General features: G+C 50.7%; 1 protein-coding gene across 2 annotated transcripts; it reads left to right on the forward strand.

Moving 5' to 3' along the window:
- The first annotated feature begins 481 nt into the window (after window positions 1-481).
- Window positions 482-15366, forward strand: Pdyn (prodynorphin). Of its 2 annotated transcripts, none has more exons than XM_070007755.1 (4): window positions 482-580; window positions 1502-1545; window positions 12163-12307; window positions 13230-15366. In XM_070007755.1, the coding sequence occupies exons 3-4, from the start codon at window positions 12176-12178 to the stop codon at window positions 13818-13820; spliced, it is 723 nt and encodes a 240-aa protein (XP_069863856.1). In that variant the 5' UTR covers window positions 482-580; window positions 1502-1545; window positions 12163-12175; the 3' UTR covers window positions 13821-15366. The 2 variants fall into 2 exon arrangements, with proteins under 2 accessions (XP_069863856.1, XP_069863855.1); XM_070007754.1 differs by lacking the exon at window positions 482-580 and adding an exon at window positions 751-795.
- Window positions 15367-15581: the final 215 nt, after the last annotated feature.

The raw sequence follows: 15581 nt of genomic DNA on the forward strand, positions 1-15581 counted from the left end.
AAGGACCACCCCCTCTCATCCCTCAGGACAGACTGATCAAGGCTTCCTGCCTGGGGTCAGACAGGGACTTTGGAACTAAGAGCTTGGCACCTGACTTGCTCTGTGCTGTTGTGGGGCGAGTTTCTCCATCCTCTAGTTTCAGCTTTCTCACCTGGCAGATGACCTGGAGATTCAACTTGACATCTTTGGCTCCCCCGGCCTGGGGATACAGAGGCGCCCATAAAATGGGTAGCCAGCCACACCCTCTGACAGTCATGGCACCCACCCAGGACTGCTCCACTGCAGTTGGAGGAGTTGGGTGCCTCCTTCCCAGCTCTCAGATCCCCTCTCCCCCGCATCCAGGTGGTATTCATAGCCGTGAGAAGCCATGAGCAGTCAGGCTGCAGCTGGTGCGGGCTGAGGGTACGCTCAAGGCAGGCAAGCCCCCCACCCGCCTCCCTGCGCAAAGGCTCATCGCATATTTTGAGGGGGATTTCGTGACATTCATTCTCGTGCTGTCGCCAAAGAAAACAGAACTGCAGCTCCTGGCGGTGGGGACGGCTGTGCTGTGCCAAGGCTGGGGTGCCTGGCATGGGCTCAGGTGCATACCAGAGTCAACTGGCATTTGCCGGCAAATGTACACACAGAAACATTCCAGCACCGGCGTGCACCAGCCAGTGCGGAGCTGCTATGGCACCAACACAGGGCGACACACGTGCCTGTCTCTGCCGCGTCTCCTTCTAGCATTCTCTCCCTTCCATTATCAGAAGGATGCTCGGCTGCTGGCTGGCTCCGTGTCCTTCCCTCTATGCCTGTGTGAGTTTGTCCGCCTCCTTGCTTCTCTTCTCTTCCTCTGCTCCCTACCTGTTTCTTACTGGTCCCTCTGTGTATCACCTTTGCCTCCTGAGTTTTGTCTGCCTCCGTCCCTATGTCTCTCCCATCACCTCTCAGTTCCCAGTTCCTCTATCCCTGCTCTGATTCTCCAACTTTATCACCCGCTGTCTGCTGGCACCTGAATGTCTGATTCTGTTTGAGTGTCTCCCCTCCAGCTCCGTCTTTCTCTAACTCTTCCTTTCGCCGCCTTTCCTCACCTCTTTCTCTCTTTTCCTGTCACCCTCTCCTGGAAACAAACACTGAAGTGGCCGGATTTCAAGTGACAAACAAGCACTACACCCAGAATCCACCCCCAGCCCCCAGCACGGCTGCTTCCTCCTCCACATCACGAAAAGAAGAGGAGCTATTGTGTTATTGTGCCGGGCCCAGGGAGTTGAGTGGAAGGGCCTGGGGGTCTGAGCTCTGACTGCTCTGAGCTATTTCCCCATTGGCTCAAAGCAGCCTGTGCTCAGCGAGGGCTGAGCAACAGGGGGAGGCTCGAGTCCATAAAAGGGGGGAAGAGGCACCAGAATTGCCATTCTAAGGGGCTTCAGGAGCCAGAGCGTTCACAGCCACCTCTTTGGCACCTGAGCTGAAGTCAGGGTGGCCCCTGAGCCTTGCTCTGACCACCTGCCACCATCCTTCATAGGACCTGTTCAGCCAGAAGCCATCCAGGGACAAAGCTGGGCACAGGTAAGGTGCTGGGCAGGGGGCACTGGAATTCTTGCTCTGGTTTCGTATGGGCACTTCTGGTCCTCTTTTCTTGAGAGGGATGATGAGCTCAGGTTAGGGATGTTGCTTTGGGTCTGCTTGTGTGGCAAAGGTATTTCGTTCTGTTAACAGAAGCCAGGACATTGAGAGACTCTCTGCCCTTCGGAGCTTCTGCTTTGAATGGTTCTGGCTTACACAAGGTGTTCAGTGCTCTCTCTAAGGGTTTTAGCTTCGGGACTTTTTCTCCTTTCTGTCTGCCACACATCGGCAGTTCCCATGCCAGTTTTGGGGCGGGGGTCCATGGAGAATAAGATGCCCTAAGTAACAGACTGAGAGGTTTCGCTAATCAGTGTGGGTTTAAAGGTCAAAGATGCTCTGGAGACTTAGAGGACAAGGGCTTGGGCACATTAATGAGGTTGAAGTTGTCACATCCATCAGTGTCAGCCTTTTCATCCCTCTTGGATTGCAGCCCTTAATTGCTGACGGGGTGGCTGTTTAGAGTGGCTTCATTTTTACAGGGAGTGAAGTTTGGGGAATGTTTTGTTAGGCTGGGAAATGAGGGCGGAAAAGTGATCGTACATCAAGAGACCCTGGCAGAACAGGATTTTTCTTGTCAATTTTACTTGGAAAAGACTTGTTGCTTTCATGTAAATTACAGCCAGAGGCTGCTAAGTCCTGCAGGCAGGCAGGCAGGCAGCTTTGAAAGAAAAATATCCCCATATGGAAAGAAAGTGGTTTTAGAACCCTAAAGTTTGACTCTGGCAAAAAAAAAAAAGAAAAAGAAAAAGAAAGAAAAAGCTGAGGAACCTCGGAAGATCCCCCTCCCCCTAAAAAAAATTCCTGCTGACAACTCCAGGCTTGAATGGTAAAATCTGTGACTGCTTACTTTTCCCTGAGTATCTTTTTCCAGGAATCTCAGGCTCAAGGCTCTACAAACATTCCTTAATTAAGCCTCAGAGCATCCCAGGGGAAAAGAAGTTCTTTGGATTATTGGATCTGATTTCAATTCCCTCCTGCAGACTGAAAGCCTTCATTAGCATCATTTTTTTTCACAAGGATGGATAAAATATACCAGGCTGTCTTTCTAATTTGACAGGAGTTGCTGTCAAGATCCGTCACAAAAATGTCTCTGAATGTCAGTTCTCTTCTGTCCTGGTTGGGGGGGGGGGGGTTTGTCCCTATTCCTTCCCCTCCACTCTGCACCCCCCTTCCCTGTGCCTCTTACCTGCACCCCCTGATTCCTCCAATCTCCCCACCTTTTTTGTCTATTTTTGCAGGTCAGGCTTTGGAATCTGTGGGGGTGGAGGTGGGGGCAAGGTGATGCTCTTATAGCAGCCCCAGCTGGCTGAGTTAGGCTGCGATTGCAGACACCATCTTCAGCAGCCCATCACTTTGCCTCAGGTGTGACAGGTCTGGTGAGGAGGCTGAGAATCTCTTGTCTCTGCCAGCCACGAGGAGGGGGAAGAGGAAGTCACAGAGGTCCCCGGGGCTGTGTGGCAAGGGCAGCGGTGCTTTGACAATGCAAGGAATGAGGATAGGCTCTGGGCTGCTTGAGAAATTTGTGATCAGCTTTACAACTGATGGGAGGGAATGATGACGGCTTCTTGGGGGGTGGGGGGACAACGGAGAGCCAGAACTTTGAGGTATATAATCATCTAGCTGGGTGTCTGACAGCATGTGAGTCAGTGCCGAGTTCAAATTTCAGCTCCCACCTCTCATTTGCTGGGTGACTTTGAGACAGAGAGCTCTGCCCCTTTCTGAGCCTTAATTTCCTTCCTGGATGAATGAGGACGATCTTTATATTCATTGTGGAGTTCTTGTGAAGCTCCAGTGGGGTTCTGCAATATGCTGAGCACTTAGTATGTATTCAGTAAATGTTAGCTTTACCAGTCAAGTCTTCACTGATTCAAAATGGCAGAGCTGGACACTCCCCCTCTACACACATGCAATTTTTTATGAGGTCCTCAGTTGTTCATCCCATTCTTTCCTAAGACTTCCTCCCTTCATCTGTTTCCTGGGGATCATGCAGCCCTTTCCCCAGAGGATTCTCCTCCATCCCCTCCCACCACCCACCTAACCTCCTTGGGCCACCCTGGCACAATTGTCTTTATTACATACCATCCATCATTCTAAGAGGAATCAATAGTTGCTGGTCTGATTTCCATGTGGGTTGGCGAATGTGTAGTCACCGATGATTTCTTACACCATTTCCGCTCATCTCAGCCCAGAAGCGGTTGACTAATCTCAGTGTGTCTGACAAGGCGCTAAAACAATTTCATTGAGACAGAGCTGGTCACGGTGGAGGGCAGGAGCATCAGGCAGCAACATCCAGGTAAGCCCAGCAGCAGATCCCCAGGATGGAACCACATCTCCCTCAGGCCAGATCAGGCCCCCCACTCCTGGCCCCCCACAGGAAAGCCAATGGCCTCTTGGCCTCCTCCCTGAGGCCACTCGATTCTCTCCACTAGCTGGAGTTGTTGGCCACAGCTGCAGACATTCGCCATAAATCATCTGTTTATATTGAGACGTGAACTGCCATTTGCTTCATATTTTATCCCTGGCCGATTTGACTTTGCTTGGCAAGGGTTTATTTACTGAGCAGGTATTATATGGTTGGGTCTAGGAATTTGGGAGGAATAGGGGAGAGGATGGAGGCTGAGGTTTCTACAGCAGAACAGCCTTCTGAATATTGCAGAAGCTGCTACCACTGGTTCCCTCCTCCTTGACCCCCAATACCTTCTCCCTCTGTTTCCCATTCATCTTCTTCCCATTGTTACTTTTCTCTCTAATTTTTTTTCACATGTGGTTCCACCATTTCTTCTTCCTTTTCTAAGTGTCTTTATGTATGTATCTATACATACATAAAGAATGTATAGCTACATATATATGTATGTATACACACACATGCACACAGCTATCTTGCTTTCCTGCATCCCTATATTTCTGTGACTAACCCTCCATTTGCCTTTCTTCCTATCCCTTAACTCCCCAGATGACAAAAGTGCAGGAATTCCATTCAAATCCGGCTGTCAAAACAAAACAAACATTCCTTTAAAAGTTCAACTAAACAATCCCACCCATTATGACCATTGATTGTCAAGTTCAGGGGCATCTTTCTAACTGTCTCTGCCCAAGAAACATGGCGACCCCAAAGTGGATCCTTTGCTTTGATGTTTGCACGTTGGCTTTCTATTCAGAACCGGAGAGCCTCTCTGCCCAAGTCGATCGGCCAATCAGCCATCCTTCCTCTTGACCCTAAGCCAATCATCCATTCTTCTTCATGGCCCTAAGTCCAACCTGTCCTCCGCTCTCGGGCTTCCCTTTACCAACCTGCAGGAGACAGGAAAGGATGAGCTTTACATTTCCAGTGAGGGAAAGCTCTTGACATGGTTTCACTCTGGGCATGTGAAAGGTTGTGGGTGTGGGCGTGGGTGTGGGGGGTGTAACCTGAAGGATGTTTTGTGTATCCCTACACCTCAGGTTGGTTGGTGGAATGTAGATTGGCTTGAAAGCCCACTTTTGTGTCCTCGCTTCTTGGCCTGTATCCTTTTACCTCTCTGAGCCTGTTTTCTCCAACTAGAGAAATGGGAATAATAGCTCCCAGCCCACAGGAGTCTCTTGAGGGTAAAAGTGAAATAATCCATATAAAATGCACAGCAAAGGGCTTACACACACACACACACACACACACACACACACACACACACACACACACACGTGCATGTGGGTGTTGTGAACTGAGCAAATTCTATTTGTGCCTCTCATGTACTCTGTGGCCTGGGGCTCACTGTGTCATAGAGTCTACAGCTTGTCCCAGGAGCCTGAGTCTGTAACAACAGCCCGGGCTCTGAGGATACATCAGAGTCCTGGGGCCTGGCACAGCGCAGTGGCACCGTGCTTGGTGGCTGTCATTGGAGGGTCACAGAAACAGTGACATATCTCAACAGAGTCACCGTTGTCGGCGTGGGAGCCTTAGCTCTGCAGGTCCCTCCTGACTCACGACGTGACCTTAAACAAGTGACTTCATTTCTACCTTCTCCCATTTCCTCCTCTATCAAATAGGGATAATCATATGCAATAAAATGCTCCCAGAGATAATTGTGATGTTAAATCAAGCCATTATTATTCCGTGCTGGCTTTTTTTTTTAAATAAAAATACTTAAGGCTCCTCTGAGCTCTGGTTGACTATAGTGTAGAAATCTCACCAAGAGGATAAGAAGGAAGGAAGCCCCACCCTTTTTAGAGAACTCTGGGTCTTGGTGTGTGGGGAAGAGCCTACTGTGTGCAGACTTTCAAGAACAGTATCTCAGGCAGTCCTTAGGGTCGAGATGGAGGTGATGCCGTACTCACAGAGTGGAGACCGAGGCTGTGGCAGAGATGTTACTTAAGGTGTGTCTAAAACCCAAGTTCATGAGTTTCCCTCCCAAAGGAAAGGAAAACTCCCAGGTGAGCTTCGCCAGGTCCTCTGGGCCTCTGTGCTTTGGCCTACAGAGCAGCAAAAAGCACCAGGTAAGCTCAGAGCTCACAGAGGGCAAGATGCAGCCTGGCTCTCCCCCAATTAACCCATCTCACCTGCTGGCAGGTGATGGCTATGTTATTATTTGATAATGGGTCTGCGTGCCTGGAGACCCAAGAAAATTAGCTGAAAAGCTATTTGGATCATAAGATGGTTCTAAAGTTAATGAAGGCCAGGTCAGCATGCTTTCTCTGGAAGGGCCAGATAGTAAATATTTCTGGACTCACAGCCTTTGTTTCAACAGTTAATGATGCTTTCATGGCCAGAAAACAAAAAGAGACACAGACACCAACACAGGAGTAGCCGGGGGCAGAAGGGAGGGGGGTGGGGTACATTAGTCTGCCTTCTCTCCTGACAGCAGGAGCACAGGATGGGCTGGCATATGTAAGCAATCAGCTGATGCTTTTGGTGGCCACGGACAGGTCATGCGCCCATTGTCCTTATTTGTTAGGGGAGAGTGGCCCCCATCCCCATCAGCCATCTTTCTTTTCTCTCCTGAGCTGTGTCACATGGCCCTTGAAGTACAGGCCAAGGACATGAGCTGCCAAGAGTGGAGAGTTTTTTCTTTGTGAGGCCTGCTGGTCCACAAGTCTGTGAGGGGAGTCTGTTCTTCCATCACAGACCACACAAGCCTCTTCTGGGGTCACCCTGCCACCTGCCACATGGGCTCACTTTTTGTTCCTCATTGCAAAGACCAGTGAGACTCCTCTCCTCTGCACACTGGGTATGAACAGACCCAGCTGCAGGCTGGCAGTGAGGATTTAAACTAAGACACGGAAAGGGCCGATGTGCCGCTCTCAGGCCCCTGAGAGGCAGTGGCTGTTACAGGCTTGGGATGGTCAGGAATGGGAGCAGCTGCAGGTCTGTGTGCCAAGCCTTTCACCGTCTCCCCTTTCCATCCATCCCCAATAGCCCAAGTAAGCCTGGACTGCAGCCTTCATACTAAATTATTTAAAGCACCCAGATGTGCCAAGCACAGGCTTGGTGATTCAAACATGGAGTCTCATTTAATCCCTTTCTGTACAACTCTTTGAAACATGACCCTATCCCCATTTCATAGAAGAGAAAACATGGGCACAGCAAAGGTAGAGTTGTAAGAAGTGGTAGGATGGGACCTGAGCCCATGTCACTAAACTGCTGCTGGGCCAGGAAGGAATCAGCGCCTCTCCCTCCATCCTCCCTACTGACACCCCTTTTGTTCATGCAGCGTCTTCAGGCTGTTGGAGTCAGCCCATGACAGGGTACTTTAGGCCTTGGTTGGGAGATGGCAGGTGACTTGGTGAAGCCCAGGGGAAGCAGAGCCCATGCTAGGCTGCCTGGGTGCTGTGTCCTGGCTGGCCAACTTTTGCAGCTGCAAATGTCTCTTGGAGTTAGTGGCTACCAGACAGTGAGCCCTCAGAGTCCATGGGGACCAGGTGGTGAGCCCTCCATAACCACAGTGGAATGCAGGCCCAGTGCCTCCACTCCTTGTATTTCAAGACAAGTTGGAGGTCAACCTTTTTTTTAACACAAAAATATCCCAATTTAGAAATGATGCCTGTTTATTTGCTTAACAAACTTGTATAGAATGCCTACTCTCATTCTAGCCCTGTGTGAGGTGCTGAAACTCCATCCATCCATCCATCCACTCATCCATCCATCCATCTACTCATCCATCTACCCATCCATCCACCCATCCATTTACCCATCCATCCATTCATCCACCCATCCACCTACCCAATCATTCATTTACCCACCCATTCATCAACCCAACAGGTTATCCACTCATTTATCCACCCACCCACTCATTCATCCACTTATCAGTTTATCCATCTATCCTCAGTTCACTCATTCATCTTTCCATCCATCTATTCATTCCTATTTCCATCTATCCACCCATCGATTTATTCATGCAGCCATCATTCAAGCTTCCTTGATATTATCACGTTTAGAACAGATGCAAACCCTACCTTGGCCCTCAAGGGCCAATATAATTGAGTCCCCGTGTATCTCATTGCCTTCTTTCACCTATACACACACACACACACACACACACACACACACACACACACACACACACACACACACACACACACACACACACACACACACACCCCTCAGACTCAGAAGAGTTCTTTCTGCTAGTAGACTAAGGAAAGGAAGAGGTCATTATTCAAGAGCTTAAAGGAGGGGTTTAATCCAAACAAGCTTCCTGGAGGAGGCCACTAAGACTGGATTATTGAAGAGTCAGATCAGAGTGAGAGCCAGATGAGGGGATGAATAGGTGAGGAAGGTGCTTTAGGCACAGGATCCCTGTGGACAAAGGCTTGGTGACCGGTGCACGTGGCCCTTATGGGATCATAGGTGACCCCATGAATCCTAAGTCAGGCAGGACCTACACCCAGCTGTCTGGACACAGTGTACTTGCTGGGATATCTGTGCCTCGGCTTCCTCATCTGTAACAAGGAACTCCTCACATGAAAACACATACAGGATGAAGCACTGGGCCTGGCACACAGTGACACCTAGCAAATGCCTGTGTTAGAAGAGCCATGAAGGGCAGGTTAAAGAGGTCAGACCTCTTGAAGGTGGTAGAGACTGGGGCAGGGCTGGAACTTAGTCAGAGCTTTGTGGTAGAGGAGTCCCCTAGCTTGTTGGGGCCAAGTCAAAGAAGACCAGGTTGGTGACCACTCCAGAAGCAGGTGGAAGCTGATATGAACCCTGGAGAACAAATTAAAGCCTGGTGCAGAGGGGACTAAGGGACCTGAGCAGTAGTCAGGGGTTAGGAAGGAGAGGTCTTGCTGGGTGCTGGTGGCTCACACCTGTAATCCTACCTACTCAGGAGGCTGAGATCTGAGGATTGTGTTTGAAAGCCAGTCAGGGAAGGAAAGCCCACGAGACTCATCTCCAAACCACCAGAAAACTGGAAGTGGTGCTGTGGCTGAAGTGGTAGAGTGCTCGCCTTGAGCTGAAAAGCTCAGGGACAGTGCCCAGGCCCAGCGTTCAAGCCCTGTGACTTACAAAAAATAAAAAATAAAAAAAGGAGAGCTCTGGAGCTAGACTACCGGGTACACATCCAGCTTTGCAGCCTAGCTCAGAAGTCTTGGCAGGCATCAGCTTCCTTGTGGTGAATGGACACAGTGGTAGCACCCAGTCTCTGGCATTGCTGGGCATGCCTGTGAGTGAGTTCACCCAGGCGGGTTGCTCAGAGCACCGTGGATACTTCATTGCCACCCGTTGGCTGTATCATTATTAGAAAGTGAATGATCCTGGTGCCAGTTTTGCCCAGGATAGACAGGTGGCCTCTCTTACCTAGCAGCGAGGGAGGCCTCAGGAGTTACAGAGTGGCACAGGCTCCCCTCCCCAGGGAGTTAATTCACTCTAATCCTATAACAGGCCAGCCCAGCCATCACTGGTATCAGAGAAAACATGGGGCCGCCTGCTTTGTGTCTCCTGGTAAACAGTGCAGCTCACTGGCTTGGAACTCTAATCGGCTCAGCCACTGATAGAGCAGCTAGAGAGCCCAAGGGCAGCAAAGACACTCAGGGTGACCCGAGGCCATTGCCCTGAGAGTTTCCACTCTGAGCTTCCTTGAAATGTCTCCAAAACCCAAGAGAGGTCTGTGGGCCTGAGCCCCATGACCTCCGCAGATCTGCCAGCACCTCTGGATAGTGTTTCCTTATCTCTAAAGCGGGGGTGATGAGGCTCCCCCTCACTGTGGGTGGGTAGACTGAGTCTGGTGTACCAGTGAAGTGCCTGTGCATACAGCTTCCTGACCCAGCTCTCCAGCTTTGCCACTCAGGTATGTCTGGGCATTTGGCTGCAATGGAAGTGCCCACCTTTCTTCTGGTAACAGACACAGAGGCTTCTAGAAGTTGAGGTTAATGTATGGAAACTAGGATCGTTATTAGGCCTGTTTTCTTAGGGAAACCCACGGTGAACTTTTGGAGAAGAGACCTGGCTCTGCACTATGGTGTGGGACTTGGGCTTGGGGTGGGATTTTCCAAGCCCCTAGGCTGCCAAGTAGTTTGCAGGAAGCATGAACATGGAAGGAAGGAGGACACCATCTCTAGATGGGAGGTAAAGGTAAGAGGCCAGGCTGGAAAGAGAGTAGGGCCCCCTGCTGGCCAGCCAGGGCAGGCATCTCTGGAACCTCACACCTCCACAGTGGGGAGCTGCATACTTCACCTACAAGATTGGCTTGCAGTCTTTGTGTTTAGCACACCGGGAGTCAACTATGAAAGGCACCACTTTTAACAGACTTCTCAGGACTCATCAACTCATCTTCCAAGTGTTTGTTGAGGCCCTACTGTGTGCTGGCCAGTGTTCTAATGGCTGGGACATGGCAAGGGATATGACAGCTAAGGTTTGTGCCCTCAAAAGCCAACGTTCTGGTAGGGAATGGTAATTGTCAGCACCAACAAACAAATATCAAACAAGGTGCTGAGGGCTGTGAGGAAAATCAACCAGCACCTGCCTCACTGGCCATGTGATATTTAATTAATTCACATCTGCAAATCCTAGCTACTCAAGAGGCTGAGCCCTGGGGATTGTGGTCTGAAACCACCATGGGTAGCAAAATCCTATAACTCTTAGCTTCAATTAACCACCCAAAACAAGCTGGAAGTGGAGGTGTGGCTCAAGTAGTAGAACAGCAGCCTGAAGGTAAAAACTAAGGGACACTGCTCAGGCCCTGAGTCCAAGCCCCAGTACTGGCCTCTGTGTGTGTGTGTGTGTGTGTGTGTGTGTGTGTGTGTGTGTGTGTGTATGTGTGTGTGTGTGTGAGAGAGACAGAGAGACAGAGACAGAGACACAGACAGAGACACAGAGACACACAGAGACAGAGACACACAGAGACAGAGAGAGACACACAGAGAGAAACAGAGAGACAGGGACAGAGAGAGAGAGAGAGAGAGAGAGAGAGAGAGAGAGAGAGAGAGAGAGAGAGAGAGAGAGAGAGAGAGAGAGAGAGAAGAGTGAAGGTCCTGAGGCAGGAAGAAGCGTGGCTTCTTTGAGGAACACAGAGGAAGCATTACAGACAAGAGATGACATGGCCCCAGCCTCACAGAGCTAGAGTTCAGATGTTTAGACAACTAATGATGGAACAAAAGCTGCACAGTTATTGGGAGAATAGGAAGTTGGGTCCTCTCCACACCTGGAGCCAATGATGTCAAATCTAGGACTTAAATGACAGGTAACAAGAGGAGAAGAATAGCATGTGCAAAGGCCCAGAAGTGGGACCAAGCCTGATGGCTTCATCAAGGGAATTACAAGCAAGTCATGTGGTGTCTATCTCAGAGTTGAGTGCTGGGGTAGAGGGTGGAACCAAGGGTGCCCTTGATTGAGGCAGAAGGACCAGGCCTGATTACTTGGTGGGTCTGATCATAGAAGTCATATGCTGAGTAGAGTATTTGAAGATGAGATCAGAGAAGGATCTGACAGGGAGGGGGAGCAGTATAGGTTGGTAGCAGTGTAGGTAGCAGTCCAGGGGTAGGCAAGGAAATTTTCAGACCGCAAAGCAGAAAGGAAGCTGGAAGTGGAGCCCCGTGGTAGAGTGTATTCCCAGCATGCACGTGGCCCTGGGTTCCACCCTCAGCACTGGGAAAGTCTGTGGGAAAAAAGAAAAAAAAATGAAAACTTGCTCAGGACCCAGAGGACCAACACCAACACAAAGAGGTCTCCAGAGAACCCAGAAAAGCATGCATCTTTCCACTTGGTATATGATCAAAGCAGGGTTTGAAGTTGAACAGACCAAGTCCTGGCTTTTCTGCTTCCTATCCATGCACCATCCCTTCTCTCCCTGTGCCTCAACTTCCCCAAGAGTCAAATGAAGGTAGCACCTCCTACCTTGCTGAACGGTTTCACAGACTGTGAATGCATGAAGCTTCCAGAAGGCACCTTGCTCTTGCCGATCCTTCCTTGATCCTCTGCTTTGGCCTCCCTCTCATTCCCTGAGCCTCCATTCCCTGGACTCTCTCCAATGGGAAGGAGGATGCTTACCTTGCAGTGCTCTGGACACGAGTGAGAGGTGGCTATGGCAGTCCAGGACTTGCCTCTCAGAGCACAACCAGATCTCACAGCTTTGTCCTTCTCCCTCTCTGCAGGAAAGGAGGCAGAATGATGTGGCAGGGACTGGCAATGGCGGCCTGTCTCCTCATGTTCCCCACCGCAGCCACAGAGGATTGTCTGTCCCCCTGCTCCCTATGTGCGGTGAAGACCCAAAATGATGCCAACCCCATCAACCCCCTGGTAGGTTCCAAGCAAGGCACTTCTGGGCCCTGGTCCTGCTTATATGGAGCCCAGAGGGGAGAGCTCACGTGTTGGGCCAGCGGTACCTGACCTGAACTCATAACCACCCCTGCAAGGCTTGTCCTGCCCTGTGGACAGCTGGCTACCAGGTGTTTTCTAGCTCCCATCTGTGCCCCAGTCCTTGTCACCATGGGCTTCCTTCAGCCAGGACCAGCTTAGGTTTCCAGGGAGCCGGATGCCTGGCAACAGGGTGTTGTTCATGAGGTGCCGGCTTTGCAGTCAGTTGCTCTGTGACCATTTTCCCAGGGTTCTCACTCTGGGGTTGATGCCCCACCCCTACCTAGTCACTCTCCTGGAGAGCTGTCCCCATCACTGCTAACTTTCATGATCTGTTGACAGCCCCTCCCCGAGGTCTTGGAGTCTCTTAGCTGGGGTGTGCGGCTGGAGGTTGGACAAGAGCTCATGCATTGGACAGCCAGGGTTCAAGCCTCAGTACTGTCCTGCTGCTATCATGAGCCCCGGTCATCACATGTAGTTGCATCCTCTCCACCCTGGCCTGATGAGCCCTCCCGTGCCCCTCACACAAAACCTTCCTGACATTTGCACTGCCCAGCCTCTGTGTATGAAGTCTTACATCATCCTCACTGAGAAGTTTTAGCATGGCCACCTGTAGCCCTGGGAACGTCGAAAGCGGCTCCGAGTGTGTTTTCTCATCTGACACACTGGCACCAAGTCGCCCACCTTTATGTACCCTGGGGAGCCTCCAAATGGGTAGCCAGGGGCTTAGCCAAGGTGGCTCATTTTGATTTGCCCAGACATTGGAAGAGGGGCTGGGCGGGGACAGCAGGGCAATGCCTGTGTTTTGAGACTTTTCTTTTGATGCAGGTGACATTACCCACCGTGGTGTCTGGGTCTTTTGCAGATTTGCTCCTTGGAATGTCAGACCTCTCTGTGGCCCTCCGAGGAGTGGAGCAGGTGCCAGGGTTTCCTGTCCTCTTCTGCCCGTGGGCTGCGAGGTGATGATGGTTTGCAGAGCAAGGCAAAGTTGGAAGAAGATTACAGCCAGCTGGCCCGGCTCCTGAGCCCCTTCCTGAAGGAGCTGGAGAAAAGCAGAGATCTCCCCAGCACCCCAGCAAAGGAGAGCCTCAGAAGTCTCTGGGAGGGGCTCGGGGAGGGTGAGGATCCGGAGCAGGTGGAGGAAGGCCTGCCAGGCAATGGCGTGCTTGATTTTGGAGAGGAGCCTGCCAAGGAGCAGGTCAAACGCTATGGGGGGTTTTTGCGCAAATACCCCAAGAGGAGCTCAGAGGTGGCTGGGAAGGGGGACGGAGAAGGGGATGGGGTGGGCCACGAGGATCTGTACAAGCGCTATGGGGGCTTCTTAAGGCGTATCCGTCCCAAGCTGAAATGGGACAACCAGAAGCGCTATGGCGGTTTCCTCAGGCGCCAGTTCAAGGTGGTGACTCGGTCTCAGGAGGACCCCAGTGCCTACTCCCAAGAGCTCTTTGAAGCGTAAGCGCCCCCTTCCTGCCAGGATGGAGTTGAGTCAGGAGCCTCTCACAAGACCCTCTCCCTCATCCCGCTGTGTGTGCCCTGTCCCCCCACGCGCAGTCCAGCATTGGCCGCAGACCATCCACGCCCAGCCCCTTTTCTTCGGCCTCAGGGCCTAGCATTCCTCTGGGACCAGCGATGGGGACCCCTGCCAACAGGCCCACTGCTTGGCTCTGATTCCTAGGTTTCTAAACTACTGTCGGAAGCTTTTGCTCACGATTCCTTCACTCTGCCCCTGCGTCCCTCCATCCCCAACTCCAGGAAGCCAGGGATGTGTTCTTGGTACCTGCACATCTATGATCTCCAAAGCCATACTGATCCTGTCCTTCTCAAGAGAAAACCGAGCCTTCCCCATGCAGATAGCAAATAAATGTCCCAGAAGACAAACATACACAGAACAGAACCGAAAAGCAAGGCAGAAAACACAGAGACATCCAAACATGGCCTCCCCCCTGAAACTCCTAAAGATCTCCCTGGCATCCCACTTTGAAACTACCTGTTAGGTAAAAAAGTATAAACACTGCCTTTTATTGAGCAGGAATTCTGATATGAGAGTCCAGGCTTTCTTGTGGCTTAAATATCCAGTCTGGACCCTCTGCGTTGCCAAAGTTTTAAGCAATCCAAAGGAAGTGCAGAGCCCCTGACCGTTGGTTTGTCAGTACCCTGGACAGCACCCTGGGCAGCACCCTGGACAGCACCCACCTCCTTCAGAGACAGTGAGAGAAAGACCCTTCCGAGGTGATCAGGGAGGCGAGGAGGGAAGAAGGGAGGGAGAGAGCGAGCTCTTTCCCTTCTGAAGGCTGAAATATGTGAGGCACAGTCAGACCAATTTGTTCTGTGCAACAAATTCAAAATGTGGACCAGTTCCCACAGCCCTCATTAAACTAATTAAACTGATCGGTATCTCACTTCTACCCCACGATGAACTGAAACCCAGTGCAGTTGATGAGGTTAAGTACAAGCATGCTCTCAAGCAGCAGAGTTGACTGCCAGGAGCCCGAGCCATCTGGCCCAGCATATGCCCTGGGCATTGGGTGAGGGAATCCAAAAGCAACAGCTAGAAAGGAAGAAAGGCCCCTCAACCCTCATGGTGATTCCTTCATCTTCATGTCTCCAAGTAAAACCAGGAAGATGAATGAAATGATGGAGTGTCTGAGGCCAAATGAAGTTCTTCAAATATTCCAGAACTAGAGGCAAAGACCTCTTGGTGCCTGGGTTTGCCCCCCCCTCTCTCTTTATCTTCCCCCTCCCATCCTCAGACACTATATTTGGGTGTGTAGATCTAGGAGATGGGGCTGGATGGGAAAGGAAATGGATGCTTTGAGCCCACCCCTTTGAGCACAGCCCCCAGGTCTCATGTGGTGTTCTGAAATGTATTAGTGATTTAAGAGTTACTTTGTGTGCTTTAAAGAAAAAAAAAACCCAAAACATTTATCCAATTTACTTGGAATTTGCTTAGTCCCTAATAAACCTGTATAACTTCCTGCTTCTACAGTACAATAAATAAAAGATGCTGCTTATGTGTATGTATGTATGTGTGTGTTTGTGCGCATGCGCGTGCATGTGTTCGCATATGTGTGCATATACATAAGCCTCGATCCCTGGAGAGAAAAGACCTTTTGCATAAAAGAGTGCTAGAAGATGAATATCTATATCCACCCACAAACATGCATTTTATATACACACATATGGTCATCATTCACACAGACACACACACACACACACA

Source organism: Dipodomys merriami, unplaced genomic scaffold (genome assembly GCF_024711535.1).
Source record: "Dipodomys merriami isolate MVZ:Mamm:240054 unplaced genomic scaffold, mDipMer1.0.p SCAF_7, whole genome shotgun sequence".
Lineage (NCBI taxonomy): Eukaryota > Metazoa > Chordata > Mammalia > Rodentia > Heteromyidae > Dipodomys > Dipodomys merriami.

Bases quoted from the DNA above. Each gene is read 5' to 3' on its own strand.
- Pdyn (XM_070007754.1), top strand. From the start codon at position 751: ATGCTCGGCTGCTGGCTGGCTCCGTGTCCTTCCCTCTATGCCTGT. The intron at 1,546-12,162 runs GTAAGGTGCTGG...CCCTCTCTGCAG, and splicing joins AGGGACAAAGCTGGGCACAG to GAAAGGAGGCAGAATGATGT. The intron at 12,308-13,229 runs GTAGGTTCCAAG...GGTCTTTTGCAG, and splicing joins CCAACCCCATCAACCCCCTG to ATTTGCTCCTTGGAATGTCA.